At 59.3% G+C, this 13,859-nt stretch overlaps 2 protein-coding genes across 6 annotated transcripts in view; one reads left to right on the top strand and one right to left on the bottom strand.

Moving 5' to 3' along the window:
• Positions 1-35: 35 nt before the first annotated feature.
• Positions 36-13,852, top strand: LOC111745592. 5 transcript variants are annotated; one of them, XR_002782718.1, is made up of 6 exons: positions 36-1,011; positions 1,702-1,867; positions 2,250-2,569; positions 3,356-3,422; positions 11,571-11,692; positions 13,465-13,852. XR_002782718.1 is itself a non-coding variant. In XM_023536551.1 (3 exons), the coding sequence occupies exons 1-3, from the start codon at positions 2,522-2,524 to the stop codon at positions 12,302-12,304; spliced, it is 849 nt and encodes a 282-aa protein (XP_023392319.1). In that variant the 5' UTR covers positions 1,980-2,521; the 3' UTR covers positions 12,305-13,852. The 5 variants fall into 5 exon arrangements, 1 of the variants encoding a protein (XP_023392319.1); XR_002782716.1 differs by lacking the exons at positions 11,571-11,692; positions 13,465-13,852 and adding an exon at positions 6,403-6,675; XR_002782717.1 differs by lacking the exons at positions 11,571-11,692; positions 13,465-13,852 and adding an exon at positions 3,722-3,856.
• Positions 3,637-13,859, bottom strand: part of FAM78A (family with sequence similarity 78 member A) — a 14,567-nt gene continuing 4,344 nt past the window's right edge. Inside the window, exon 2 of the mRNA XM_011370034.2 lies at positions 3,637-4,739. Coding sequence (XP_011368336.1) covers positions 4,211-4,739 — 529 coding nt within the window. The 3' untranslated portion in view covers positions 3,637-4,210. The remainder of the gene's footprint in view (positions 4,740-13,859) is intronic.

Raw genomic sequence — 13,859 nt, 5'->3', positions numbered from 1 at the left:
TACTCGGAACCACCTTCACTGCCTGCGCCCCTCCCAAACGCTCCCCCGAACGCAGGCTGTCCTCCGGGCGTCTTCGCTCAGCCGCGTGGCTGCGTGAAGGTTTAAATGTCCGAGCAACTCAGGCTTTATCCTGATACGATCCAGCTCAGCTTTCTCCGGCTGTTGGCTAGGCCTGCACCCGTCCTTCGTTCACGCTTGTACGCACGCGTGCACGTACACACACACCCCGTGGTCTCATGGGCAGAGCGCAGGAGCCGACTCCGCAACCGAAAGCCAAACCACGACAGTGAACTGCACCACCCATAAGCCATCTGGGTGGAGGGCGGCCAGTGGAGCCTATTATGCAATTTCCTGCTGTGGTGTCTCAGACCCAGGAGACAGGATGCAGAATGCCGTTGGGTTGCTGCAATGTGGAAAACCCAGAGAAGAAACCCAATCCCCTATGCCCAGAGCGAGTGAGAGCCCCTTGTCCTCCGTGGCAATGCCAAGAGGCCACTGCCCAACCTGGCAGATGATCCTGGGGTCTGCAGCTGACCAGGAAGCCCCTCCTCAAAGGGAATGAGCCAGGCTCACTGCAGGCAGCAGAAGAACTGACTGCACAAACTACCAACTTCTGGGGGCAGGGCGGGGTAGATGGGTGCAAAAGGCATTTCCTGCCCAGGGAACCCAGGATGGAGTGAGCCAGAGGCATAGCGCCTTATTATTAATAGTCACCAGGACTCGGCACCAAACGCATACTCCACAGTGACATGCTGAGGTCGAGAGCACACAGTGCCAAGAGGTGGGGCTCTGGGGCCGGGGTTCAAGTCCTGCATCTGCCTCTTCCCAGATGCACAACCTTGGGCAGCTACTCAACTTCCGCTCTCCCTCAGTTTCCTCATCTGTGAAATGGGGACCCCGATAACACCCGGGTTGTCGTGAGGATTCAGTGAGCTAACACCTGGAAGCCAAGTGTCCTCACCACGTCAGCTAGGAGGAGGGCCCTTGGAGAAACTCCATTTTCCACACAAGGTAAGTGGGGTTCAGAGGGGCTCAGGGCCTCGTCCAAACCCACGCGAATGGCCTTGAGTCCACGGCCCACCCTCAGAGCCCACACCCACCCCGGGACCTCCAGGCGCCCCCACCGCCCGTCCTTTGCTAAGAAAGTGGTTAGAAGACAGTGTGCAGCACCCGTGCTCGGCACCCACACGTCCCCTTCCCTCCGCCGCTGACCGCGGGCAGCGTGCAGAGCCACGCTCCGGATTGTCACTGTCCGCGCAGCTATCTGTCCTTGAGGATACAGATCTGCAGGTCCGTGGGTGAGGGCTCAGTCTGAACACTAAGCCCCTCGATACGGGTTTCTCACTCCCAAAAAGCCAAGCTGCCCACCCCCGGTCCTAGCTGCACCCCTGGTCCTAGCTCTGCCCCCAACCTGCTGCGCCTCCTCCACGAAGGGCACCAGCCAGGGGCCCTTTGTGTGGGGACTGAGGTCTCAGGGCTCTGGACAGCAGAGGAGGCACCTACAGAGTGGCCTGCCCCCTCCCAGGTCCTTCCTGGGCCCTGAGCACCAGAACCCCCAGACCCCCAAACACATTCGTTCCCACAGCCAGAAACACGGAGCCGTCCATCGCAAAATGAACCACCACTTGAGAAACATCCAGATCCTAGCCAGGCCTCCTTTAAAATTACATTTTATTTCTTTGTGAATTTTTTTTTTTTAAGGTTCATTTGACATTTTCTTCAAGAGTCTTGTGCCTCCTGGTAAGTGCACTGGTTTGTTTTCACAGTACTCTCCATGACCACAGACGGTCCTTATTGCTGGAGGAGTGTGTCCACACCGAGGGAGGGGGACACCAGAGGGATCGGGGACCCAGGCGAAAAGCCTGAGGTCTGTGCTCCTGACGTGAGGGGGGAGGCCAAGGGACCAGACCCAAGCTAAGCCTAGCGTCCTTGGCCTGGTCTGCAGCTCTCCAGGGTCTTCAGAAAGCCGGATGGGCAGAGAAGGGGGCCTGGGGGGAGGGAAGCTGGGGCCAGACATGCTGTAGGCGCAGGCGGAGGCAGCTGGAGCGTGGGCACAGTGCTGACCCCGCAGAGAGGGCTGACTCACACTCAGCACGCGTTTGGGGGACTCTGCCCCCAGACGGCTCAGGACCCTCCCCGACTGTTCGTTCCCACTGCCACTCCCTCCCCAGTAACAATCCCGCAGCCATGACCCAGAACCAGCCCTGTGGCCTCCTGACCCCCAGCCCAGGGCCCTTTCTCCTTTTTAGTGCAAGAAAAACCTGAGTGCAGAGAAGGGCCACTCCATCGGGAGGCCAGGCCCTGTCCACAGCAGCTGGCGCGTCACCCCGTTCCCCCGCCAGCCCAGCCCGAGGTGGAGCTGGGACCCGTCGTTCCCCTCACTCGAGGCTACGAGGGCCTCTGCGCACACTGAGAGAAACTGGCAGTGTCCAGGGGGACTGTCCCAGGCCTGACAGGGATTTCCCAAGCACCACAGCGATGGCCAGCGGCCCAAAGCCGCTTCCAGTCCAGTTGCCCCAGGATGGCTGTGCCTCCTGTCAGGAGTGGGGCTCGGGAGACGAAGTGGACGGTAAGCACCCCTGAATACATACAATGTCACGTGGATGAAGGAGCAGAGCAAGGACTGGGTGACCCGTGCCCTCCCATGTCACTGGGACTCCTACAACTGGCTCATGTGTAGCAGAAATGGATTATTTTTCTTATCTGTTTTCTGTGCTTGATTATTATTCAAATGCAGGGCCCAGGTGATGTAGCTGTGGGTTTGGCAAGCTTGGAGGAGGGGGGCTTCAGTGGGGTGTCCCCCACAGCTCCCGCGAGCAGCCTTCAGGGCAGACGTTGCTAAGAAAGCTTGGCGTCACTCAGGACCGAGGCCTAGGGCTCCAGAGGGCCCAGGACCTGAAGGAGGGTGGCCGTCAAGGGCTAGCCACTCTGTCCTAGACCTGCCTCCAAAGTGGCTCTGATACCTTGCAACCTGGGGCTCACTTAGTCCCCCAGCCCCGGGCCCTGGTTTACTTCCTTGAGGACAGGCAGTAGGGTGGGCGTGCCAACTGCCTCCCCACGTCCAAGAACGCATATCCTCTGGGGGCCCCTCCACCCTCGGGTGCTCCCTCCATAGCTTCGCCCACCTCCAGCACCGTCTGCAGCCCTCTCCCAGCGCCCCTGGGAGGTGGACCTCTGAGGAGGAGCCTGGAGGGATGGGGGAGAGGGGCTTTCGTCTCACCTCTGAACTAAAGCTGAGTCAAGGCGGCTGGCCCCCCAGCTGTCTGGGATCAGTGTGGATGGGTGCTGAGGACAGGTGTCAGAAATTCCCTGGGCTCAACCCGTAACTCACAGGACCCGCCTCCGTCTCTCCTAGACTCACCATGGCAAGTTAAGGCGGCCAGGACAAGAGGCAAGGAGCAGCCCTCGGCCCTTCTCTGCAGGTGCGACAGGAAGGGCGGGGGTTCTACCTGGGCCGAGGGAAGGGGCTCCTTAGGCAGCATCTGTCTGTGGTTTCGTTTCTGCTGAAACTAAAGAATGAGCAGCTGGTTTTAGGTCTAACTGTGCCCCTGCCCCTCCCCCAGGCCGCCCCGGGGGACAGGGACGGGACGAGGGGCTCCTTCTCTCATCCCTGACCCCACCCCCTCCCTCACCTCTGGGAGGTGAAAAGTCCAGTAGAAAAGAGATCCTGCTTTCTTTGTCTGTTTCGGGTTGGTTTTTTTTTTTTTTCCTTTAAATTTAGCTTAAGGCAAAAGTTTGGCAAAGCAAGTCTACATAAGGCCGCGTGACGGAGGACAAGGGGGAGCTGCCACGGGTGGCCCGGCTCTCGCGAGTCGGCAAGGACGCGGGTCAATCCCATATCAGCTCCTCCTCCCGCCCCTGAACCTCGTAAAGAGGTGTTTAAATTAAAAAAAAAAAAAAGACAGACAGACGGACTGGAAAAGCAGTGTGTCAGGGAGTCTGCTGCAAGTGACTGAAACTGTGAGGAAAGGGGACCCACGGTGACAACGGAGGGCGCACAGGGGCTGGTCTGTCTCGCTGGGTTCCCCCACCCCCCGCCCCGGGGGGAGCAGGTTCCGAGAGGGCCCGGGGGGGGCCCTGCGGGGGCATCGCACAGTGAGGGCCCCGCGGAGAAGGTAGAAAGGTTGTATTTTGCGAACGGCTAGCGTCCGCGTGGGGTTCGTGGGAGCGGAGTCCATCCTCGAGTCCGACCTCGCGGGCGCCCCGGCCGCTAGCGGCGCTTGGGCGGGATGACCACCAGCGGCGGCCCGTGCGTGGGCCGCCACATGAGGACCTGCGCGTCGTTGGCGTTGGGCTTGACCAGGGCGCTGGGCGGGATGGGCTCGTTCTTGCTCAGGATTTTGGGCTGGTCCTGGGCGATGGGCTCCCGCAGCCGGGCGCGCTGGCCCAGTGGCCGGTTGGGGTTCACCTCGATGCTGAGCTGCATGCGCCAGTGCAGCGTCTGCAGAATGATCATGTCGTTGGTCGAGGTGTTGGTGGCCACCAGCCACGTGGTGAAGCTCTGGTCCCGGTAGATGTTGGTCAGCTTGGCCACATTGCTCTCGCTGACGGGCACGGCCCACGTGACGCTGGGGTAGAAGTTGTCGTTCATACTGATGATGAACTTGGAGTCTCTCTTGGTGGGACCCACGATGGTGCACGTCTCTGTGGTGTTGCCGTACCAGGGGTAGTTCACGCCGTCCGAGTCACTGATGGCCTCGATCTTGCCCTCCTGGAGGTCCGGGAGCTCCCAGCTGGACCTGAGGACAGAAAGGCCGGTTTGCTCAGCCAGCCACCCACAAGGCCTTCCTGTGTCCCCTCTGTCCACGGGCTCACCCCCCAAGGGGCCAGACAGTAAACACATCCAACGTCGTGGCAGACAAACGGGGGCTCCCTCAGACATGGCCCCCCTCAAAAGCCGTCCCGTTCTCTCACGTCCTGCCAGATCGGGCTCCCCCTGAAACCACAGTGGAGGGGGCTGGATCCCGCTGAGCTTCAGGAGGCCCGACCTGCCCTCTGCCCTTGGAGGGGCCCGAGCGTGATGAACGGTAATGGATCGCTCTGAAGTATGCTGTGCCCTGTCAGTCAGACCTCGGTTAGGGCGGAGGCCATGGGCTCTGAGAGGCTGGGGCCACACAGGATGTCAGGGGGGGGCCTGGATGGAAGTGCAGGTAGGCCTAGCGCCTCTGGCCCGGGTGGCAGTGAGCGTCTCTCTCACTTTACAGGCCAACGGGAGGCTTCAGAGACCGGTGGCCATGGGGTCAGCACATCTGGGAACGATTCCCGGCCCCCCATTGCCCGCTGTGTGACCTGGGGCGAACACCTGCCTCCTCCGAGCCTCAGTGCTTTCGCCTGTGAAACGGGGTGCTTCCGGTCTCTCCCTCCCGGCAGTGGGACCTGGGGCGTAGGAACCAGCACCCCTGGAGCCCTCCACCTAGGGTCTGGCCCCTCACCCCCATGTCTCCTCCATGGCACAGGGGCCTGGGCTCCCCAGCCCCCCACCAGGCTGCAGCCAGAACCTGAGGCTTCCGGGGGGGCCAAGATGCCCCTTCCCCCCTCCTCCACCCTCCCCCTTCTTCCTGCTCACGCCTACCTAGAGGAGGAAGCACCTTGCGGCCGGAACTGCCCCCACCTGGTCGGCCCGTCTGTGAAGTAGTAGAGCCAGAAAACCTCACCAGGCCCCGTCTCCAGGCACCGCCCACAGTCCGGGCCACAGGCCACCTTCGTGATGGCCCCCACACTGTGCCGAGAACTTCACTTTCACTTGCTGGAGGCCCCAGGGGGCTCAGCCTCCTGGGGCAGGAGCGGGCAGCCAGGCTGAGCAGAGCTCTGACTCAGGAACCCCAGGCCTTGCTGCAAGTCTCAGCCACCGCCTGATGCGTGTGAAACCCGGGGCAAGGTCCCAGTCCTCCCTCAACCCCAGACACGGCACACACATCCCTCCTGGGGTCACCAGAGAGTGATGACAGGAGTGTGCCAGCGCAGGGCAGGGCACAAAGCAAATGCCGGTCGTTGGCAGCTGCTAGCACCATCGTGGTCACGATCACTGCCGTAATAACTCTCGGACAGAAGGGGCCGCCAGCCTGTCCCAAGTTGCTGTGAGGACACATGCTCCCATGTGGCTGGGGGTGCAGCAGCATCTGGGGAGCCTACCCCTTAGAGACCCCTCAGCAATCCCGTCTACCCCACTGGACTGCACTGCACACAAGTGCAAAGCGAAGCTGGGCTCAGGGGCTTCTCCCAAGGTGATGTGGCTAGGCAGTGGGGCTGGGACACAGGCAGCCTGACTTCATCCGGTGCCGGTTCCACCTGGGCGCCGAAAACGCCAACCATCGGGACGCTTGGCGCTCAGAATTGTGCGTACCTGTGTACACCAGCCGTGCTCTGCACGGCCTACTACACAAGACGCATTCCTGTTCACAGAAGGGTCAGTCACAGCGTCCACAAGGGGGACATGACCCAGGTGTCTACGGACAGGTGATGGATAAACCGAACGTGGCTCACCCACATTTTAAGGCGGAATATTATTCAGCCTTAAAAAGGAAGGACATTCTGACACACGCTACAACGTGGATGAACCTGGAGGTCATCACATTAAGTGACATAAGCCAGCCACGAAAGGACGAATACTGCATGAGTGCACGTACGTGAAGTCCCTGGAGCTGTCGCATTCATAGAGACAGGAAGTAGAATCTGGGGGCCAGGGGCAGGGATGGGGAGTGGGTGTTTCATGGGGACAGTTCTGGAGATGGAGGGGGACGATGGCAGCACAATGAGCATGGACGTAATGCCACGGAACTTCAAAGTGGTTAGGATGACAAACTTTACATATAGCTTATCACAATTAGAAAACCGTGTTCCTCTACTGGAATGCGTCATTCAACGTTAGCGGTTAGCAAAGCTGGGGCCACGACAGGAGGGACGATGATGTACGTGGTTTTGCCAGCTTCTGTTTATTTCAGGCGTTATTTTCCATTTATTTCACCGAAAAGCTCCCAGACTCGGGTGACTGCTGTCCAGCAGGCCATCTCCTGCCCAGGTCCTCGAGCTCATCAAACTTGGCAGGACCCCGGGCAGCAGCTCCAATGACCTCACGTTTCCGACGTGCCGGCCAGTCCCTCAGCCCTGCCGGAGCCACCCCGCCCCCCAGCAGCAGTGGGAGGCGTGGCACAGCAGTGAGCCTGCTGATTCAGCTCCCCACGTGGCGGGGGGGGGCGCGGGCATGGACCCAAGAAGGGGGTCAGGGTCCCCGCCCCGAATTCCTCAGAAGCTGTGGGCTCAGCACCAGAATGACCTTCCCTCTCTCTCGGCCTCTAACTTCAAGCTGGTACCCTTTATTCCCTCAGCCCCTAAATGCCCAAGCCCCAGCTCGGTCACAGACAGGTGACGAGCCTCGTGAGCTGGCAGACAGCCACGTCTCATGTGGGGTATTACTCAGAAGCAGGGCCAAGGAGATCATCATGACCCAGCATGGGCTGGCTCTGGTCCCCATGGTCTCGGTGTCCCTATCGAGCAGGTAGGAGGGAGAGAGGTTAAGGGCACAGCTTCCGGGGGACACAGACCAGCCCTGGATCCGGCCTCAGTCTGGCTGCTGATTCTGATCAAGTCACAAATCCCTGAGCCTCCATTGTCTTGTCAGTTCACTGCGGATAACCCCACCCACCCTGCAAGGTTTCTGTGGTGAGTAGATGTGTTGACGTCTACTACTTGGTACGCAGTGAACAGCAATATGTGGAGACTTCTAGAAGCATCTGAGGGAGGTGTCAGCAGTTAGGTGCCAGCCCTGACGTGATCTAAAGACTTTTTGACCTCACGTAGTTTCAGACTCTGAAAAGAATAGATTCCATGCAGTTACTCGTCCTCTGAGGTTTCCTGTTTGTTCTGAATGACCTTGGACTTCGAGGCAGACCCTCAGTTCTTCGCTCCATGGGGTGGAAGGGAGAGCTCAGAGCCCTGCCTCGCACACACTGAGTCTTCTCCTTGTTTGCACAGAGGGGACAATACAGGCTCTGATTCGCAGATGCCACCAAAAAGGCTCCCAGCACCCTGTCTGCACACAAGTGCTCAACCGACGGATCCGTCTAGAGATGGGGCCTTTGTGAATACGTGTCAACGTGCCTGTTCCTGCCCCGCGTTCACAGATTCGGGCCCACCCGCCCCACCGCTGTCTCTGCAGACCCCAGGCTGTGCCGTGTCTGTCCTCGGACGGGCAAGCAGAAGGCACTGAGTCTCCCTCACATTCCCCTCTCCATCTGCTCGATGGCTTCACTGGCCCGGGTGAGGCCAGCTACGGATTTCGTGGGACCCAGGACAAAGTGAAAAGCTGAGACCTCTCGTTCAAAAATGAAGAATTTCAACGTGGCGACGGAGCATTGAACTGCGTGAGGAGCTTTCTGAGCACGTCCTCTGGCCACTTGTCACACTTCTGCCCTCATCCTCGCAGATGTGGGAACCCAGGGGGCAGCCGGCAAGTCCGGGCTTGAAGCTGGACCTCAGAGTGCTTTCCGGGCCCCGTGCATCGTGTCTCACACCGACTGCTCAGCCTCCCTCGGCTCCTGCTGCAGTCCCCATGCGTCATCCGCTCAGCAGGAGTGTGCAGAGCACCTGCCGTTGACGCTGGCCACAAAGCCGCGAAGGAGATGGACAGGGGTACCACCCTGGTCAGCAGGGATGGCGGGGAGCCCCGCACCCTCCCAGCAAGCCAGCACCACCCCTGACTCTCCTCCTCAGCCCAAAGCTGCCCCCAGCCAGGACCCCTCACCCCTTCCAGGTCCCCCAGCCTCCACTCCTGCCTCCCGCAGTGTTCTCCAGCCAGAAGCCCGAGCAACCTTGTAAAGACACAAATCCCATGGCACTGCTCCCCCTCCAACCCGGTTAAACCTGCCACGACTGCCCACGGTTCTCACAGCCGGATGCAGCTGAAGCCCGGGGCCCATGTGCACGCATGCACACGTGCACGCACACACGCGCGCACGCGCCCTCCCCAGGCTGCAGACCCAGCAGCCATCCTCAGTTTCCCTACTGGGACATGTCCCGCTCCGTTCCAGGGCCTCTGCCAGGAGCAGCACCCCCTCCTGCTCCAGTCCTAGTCAGTAAGTAGCACCTGGGGCTCAGCTCTGGCGCCCCCAGGGAAGCTGGTGCCTGCGTACTCTCTGCCCTGGGTCCGCATCCTGCTGCTTCCTGGCTCACGCACGGTGATGAATTAATCATACGGTCGTTCGTTGATCTCGAGGGCAGGGGCCAGACCTCCAGGACTTACCCTGGTGCTGGCCTAGAATCAGGCACAGTGAATGGCAGTGGCCTGGGTCAGAGACCGCGGGCAGCCTGCGGTCTCCCCTTCGGGGCCGGAGCCCCACAAAGGGGTCTGAATAACGAGTTGAGGTCCACTCAGTGGACCCTCGCCCAGAGCTGCCTCTGTCTGTGCATCTCCTCACCTGGAGCTGCTGCAGCTGGACCCGCCACTCACAGCATGGGTCGTCCCCATGGCAATGGCGGTCATGCTCCCTGAGCACATCGCTGGCCGGCCCCCTGCGGAAGCGCATCCACCCATGGGCTCCTCAGCTACCCCGGCCAGGGCCCAGCGGCATGTTTCACAGAGGGAGCCTGGAGACATTAGGGGCCTGGCCCAAGGTCACACAACCAGGAAGCCCCCAGGCGAAATCCACAGCTTGTGCAAGTGTGACCCACTGTCTTCCAACAGACCCTTGCCCAACACACATGCATGCACACACACACATACACACAGACTACACACACATACACATGCACACAGACACGTGCACATGCGCGCGCGCGCACACACACACACACACAGACCCTGAGCAGCATGCCTGACTGTGAGTGTGAGTCTGCAGGGGTCACAGAAAGGCATTCCCTGGAGGCTGGAAGGGGTTGAGGCTGTGCTGAGGGCCACCCATGGGGCTGGGGATGGTGGCCCTGTGGCTCCAGGCCCAGCCACCAGGCCCAGCTGGCCCAGTGCGAAGGCCTCTCGTAGAGGAAGGAAAGCAAGGCTGGCCAGGGGCCCGGAGGTGTGCCAGGCAGGGGTGGCGAGCCTCGGCCTGAGCGCTCTCCTTCAAAGCCCCGGGGGCTCCCCGCTCCCAGTGAGCGTCAGAGCTGTGAGTTGGGGCACTTTTAAGTTTCGGACCCCAGAACCAGACCATCCGTCCCAGCCCGCCTGGTCTCAGAGCAGAGCTACCAAACGTGGCTTCCCTTTCTTCTCCTTGGTCTGGTCTGCATATCTCCTACATTATTTTTTTCCCTTAAAATTAATCACTTTTTTAAAAACGCAACTAAATTTAGTATTTCCTAGGAAACACCTTTGAAATAACAGGTTAAATATGCTAGATGTGAATATTTTTTTTCTAACGTACATTAAAGTATGGTGCTTCCACATTACACTTAAGCTTAAATGAATCCACATCATCTCCTGTTCCCCAAGTGGCACCCCGGGGTGCTCCAGGAACCTGTCACAGGTCAGGGGTTGAGCTCGGGGGCTGCCCCGGGCCCTCGGCTCAGGCTCCTCTGCCACCCACGCTGACACTCAGGGATGGCCTCACCCGCTCTGCCACTGCACAGCTTTGTGCAATTTGCCAGAAGTTCAAACTCTGTCAGGTTTTGCAATTTTATGAAAACTGAGGCCCAAGAGCCCCCCCTCCCAAACCAGGCTGGAACCCCAGTTTCCTGACTTCTGCCTGGTCGGGCTGCCCCCCAGGCTGGCCCCCTCCCACAAAACGGGTCACCCAGGAGGGGCTGGGGTGTCCCCGCCTGGGTTCCCCCAAACAACACACTCCACTCTTCCACACACCTCACCCCTCCTCACCCAGGCCACACACAGCCCTGGCCCCCGGGGCCTCACGGGAGGGGGAAAAGACCAATGGTGACTGTTTAATTTTAGTTTTTAGTGATAAAAGCTATGCTTTTTGTTTTCTTTTTTTAAAAGGCAGTAGAGAAGTTACAAAGTGAGAAACGAAAGCCACCTCTTCCTTGCCTGCCCTCCCCGCCCTCACAGTCACCCACCACACTGCTCCCGTAAACATCCTTCTAGACCTTTCCCTCTGCACACACACAGTATACGTTCCTGCTGTCAGAGTTTTCTTTCTGACCAAAATGGGCTCCTACCCTACATACTTTACAGCTTTATTTGTAACGCGACGTATAATCTGACCGTGTTCCCCCGCGAGAGCAGCTCCAGCTACTCATCTGGAGCAGCCTCGTCACATTCTCACTGCAGACAGACCCTAACGCCACCCCCTACTGATGGCCACTTGAGTCGTTCAGGGCGTTTGGCCATCATGAACCGTGCCGGCGTCTGCACCCTCACGTCCTGGCTCGTGCACGCGTTGGTCCGGCCGATGGTTTTTGTGTGCCCATTACATGCCAAGCCCCGGGCCAGGCGCTCACGTTAGTGAGGCAGACTCTAGCAGCAGGACGAGTCAAAGGGCGCGAACATTGGAAACTGTAGTGGATACGGCCAAACGCACCTTCCAGAAGCTGCCCGAATGGTACCCCGACAAATAGCATGTGATGCTGTCTACCTGCCCCCCGCCCACACCCCAGCCAGGCATTACTGATTTTTTTTTCATTTTACCCAGATTCAATCAGCAAGAGGCAGGATCTCTGTACTGAATTCGTTATTGCCCTGATGGTTACGGCGGGCGGGCGCCTTCTCCCACGTCTCCAGGAGCCGCCAGCTTTTGTTTCGGGCCCTCGGAAGGTGAGGGTTGGGGCGATCCCTTGGCCGGGGCCCGTCCTGGAGCAGTTCTCTTGGAGCCAGGCAGTCCCCCGCCCCCGGCACTTCCTCCCACCCCGAAGCCTGGAGGCGAGGACTTCCCTCTCCCACCCACGCAGCCCTCGCCTCTGCCAGGGCCCAGCAGATGGGGGGCGGGGGGCGCCTTCCGGGCAGAGAGAGGAAGCAACGAACTCAGTTGTTCTGTGCGGGGCCCACAGCTCAGGCCCGGCTGCAGGAAGAGGCCACGTGGTCACCAGGGACATTCCTTCCTGGCCTGTCCCCAGACCTGCTCGCGCAGAGCAAGCCTCCTTGGGCAAGTGGCTTCAGACCTCAGACTGTTTCCTCATCAGGACGAGGTCCTTGGGGAAAACAGAGTGCAGAGGGGGCAGCTCGGCATATGACCCCAGCTCCAGTCTGAGGCCTCAGGTCCCTCCACCCCTGCCTAGCCCCCTTCCCACCAGCCAAATCATCCTGGGACAGGATGATTCGGCTGGAAAGACCCTGAGAAGTCTCACCAGACGAGGCCCTCACACTGTACATAGGTACATGAAACCCAACTCAGGAGAAGAGATGGCAGCAGTGACAGCTATAACGTAGCAGTCCTTATGCCGACTTTCTGCTGGGTGCGGTGTAATTAATAATGAATTATGAGTAGTTATGATATCGATAGCTGCCACACGTCGAGTCCTAGGATGCACCAGGGCCTGTGCTAGCTTCTCGTCGTGCCTGGGGGAGCTGAGATGCACACCCTGCTGGGATCCACACCCTGCCGGACAAGGGCACGGGAAGGTGGCACTGTCAACCCAGACAAGCCCTCTCCCCTCGAGCTACCCTCACCCCCAAGTCTGCCCTTTGGCAGAAACCTGAGCCGCACACTGACCTGGGCCAGGTTCCCTGGGGGGCTTCAGAGAAGGGCCAACTAGGGACGTGAAGCATCTCCCACACAGGAGAGAAATTGCGACTTGTCACTTAGAAGACTGTGCCAACTGACAGGTGGCGGTTGAGGAATTGCGGAGGATGGGGTTGTGGAGGCAGGTGTCTGCAACAGTTTGGGGGGCGGTGGCTTTTAAAGCAATGTGGGTTGGACCCAAAACCATATAGAATCCTCTCAAGCTGGCAGAGAGAAACCATTTTATAGCTGTAAGAGTCGGGTACTATGGTTCCACTTCAAATATTTCAAACCCGGAACGTCATTCTAAAAAGTTCTCCTCCCGGATTAGAGATTAATTTCGAGCAGGGAAAACGCTTAGGGGTATTATGGGTTTCCGTTAAGTATCTGGAATTAATATTTTGAATACAAGCCCATTTGTAACGGAAGCCCTAACCTTTGCCACCTGGCTGTCCCCTGCCCGGTCCACTAAAGCCCAGTGTGTGGGTTTCATTTTAATGATTCAAATGGTCTGGATCTAGTCCAACGGTCCTCAACCAGGGGTGGCTTCACACTGTCCCAGAGGCAACTGGAGACATTTTTGGTCGTCGCGACAGGGAGCTGGGGGGCTGCTGTGGCATTGAGTGGGTAGAGACCGGGGATGCTGCTCACTATCCTACAAGGCACAGGACAGCCTCAGGTCCGGGCACAGCTAGGGGACAGTTCTGGGCAGCCGGAGGCCTCTCCAGTCAGTCCTCTTGGCTTATCACTCCCTACTTTCATGTCACGGGGCTGAAAAATACGAAAAAAAAAAGTAGTCTGGGGTGGGGAAGATAGGAAGCGTCTTTGACGTCACATTCATTTACGTGCATCTCCGTTTACCTTCCAGGCCTTTTCTGAACGAGCCCTCCCGTTTCTGGGGACAGCGGCTGAATACGGGGCTCTGCCCGAGGACGGGAGGGAATAATACCACGAGCAACTGTGCCGCGCCATTCGGTCACTCAGCTTCGGAACATGGTTTTGTTGGTTAATGACAGGCCAGATCGCTTCCAACACAGCATTTCAGCTACAGGGCTATCCGCGCCACCCCTCGCCGGATCCTCGGCAACCCCCAGGGAGTTCTGTCTGGATCCCCACTGACAGATGACAAAGCCGCACCTCCGAGGGGGCGGTCCAAGGCTCCGGGGTCGGCACTGGTCAGTCGTCTGACACTGGGGCCTGAGCCCACTCCACACAGCCCCTCCCGGGTTGCCTCAGACTCTGCTCGTTCTCTGGGGCTGGTCC

Source organism: Pteropus vampyrus, unplaced genomic scaffold (assembly GCF_000151845.1).
Source record: "Pteropus vampyrus isolate Shadow unplaced genomic scaffold, Pvam_2.0 Scaffold158, whole genome shotgun sequence".
NCBI classification, from domain to species: Eukaryota; Metazoa; Chordata; class Mammalia; order Chiroptera; family Pteropodidae; genus Pteropus; species Pteropus vampyrus.
The sequence above is the reverse complement of the archived record's forward strand: the minus strand, read 5'-3'. Positions and strand labels throughout refer to the sequence as shown.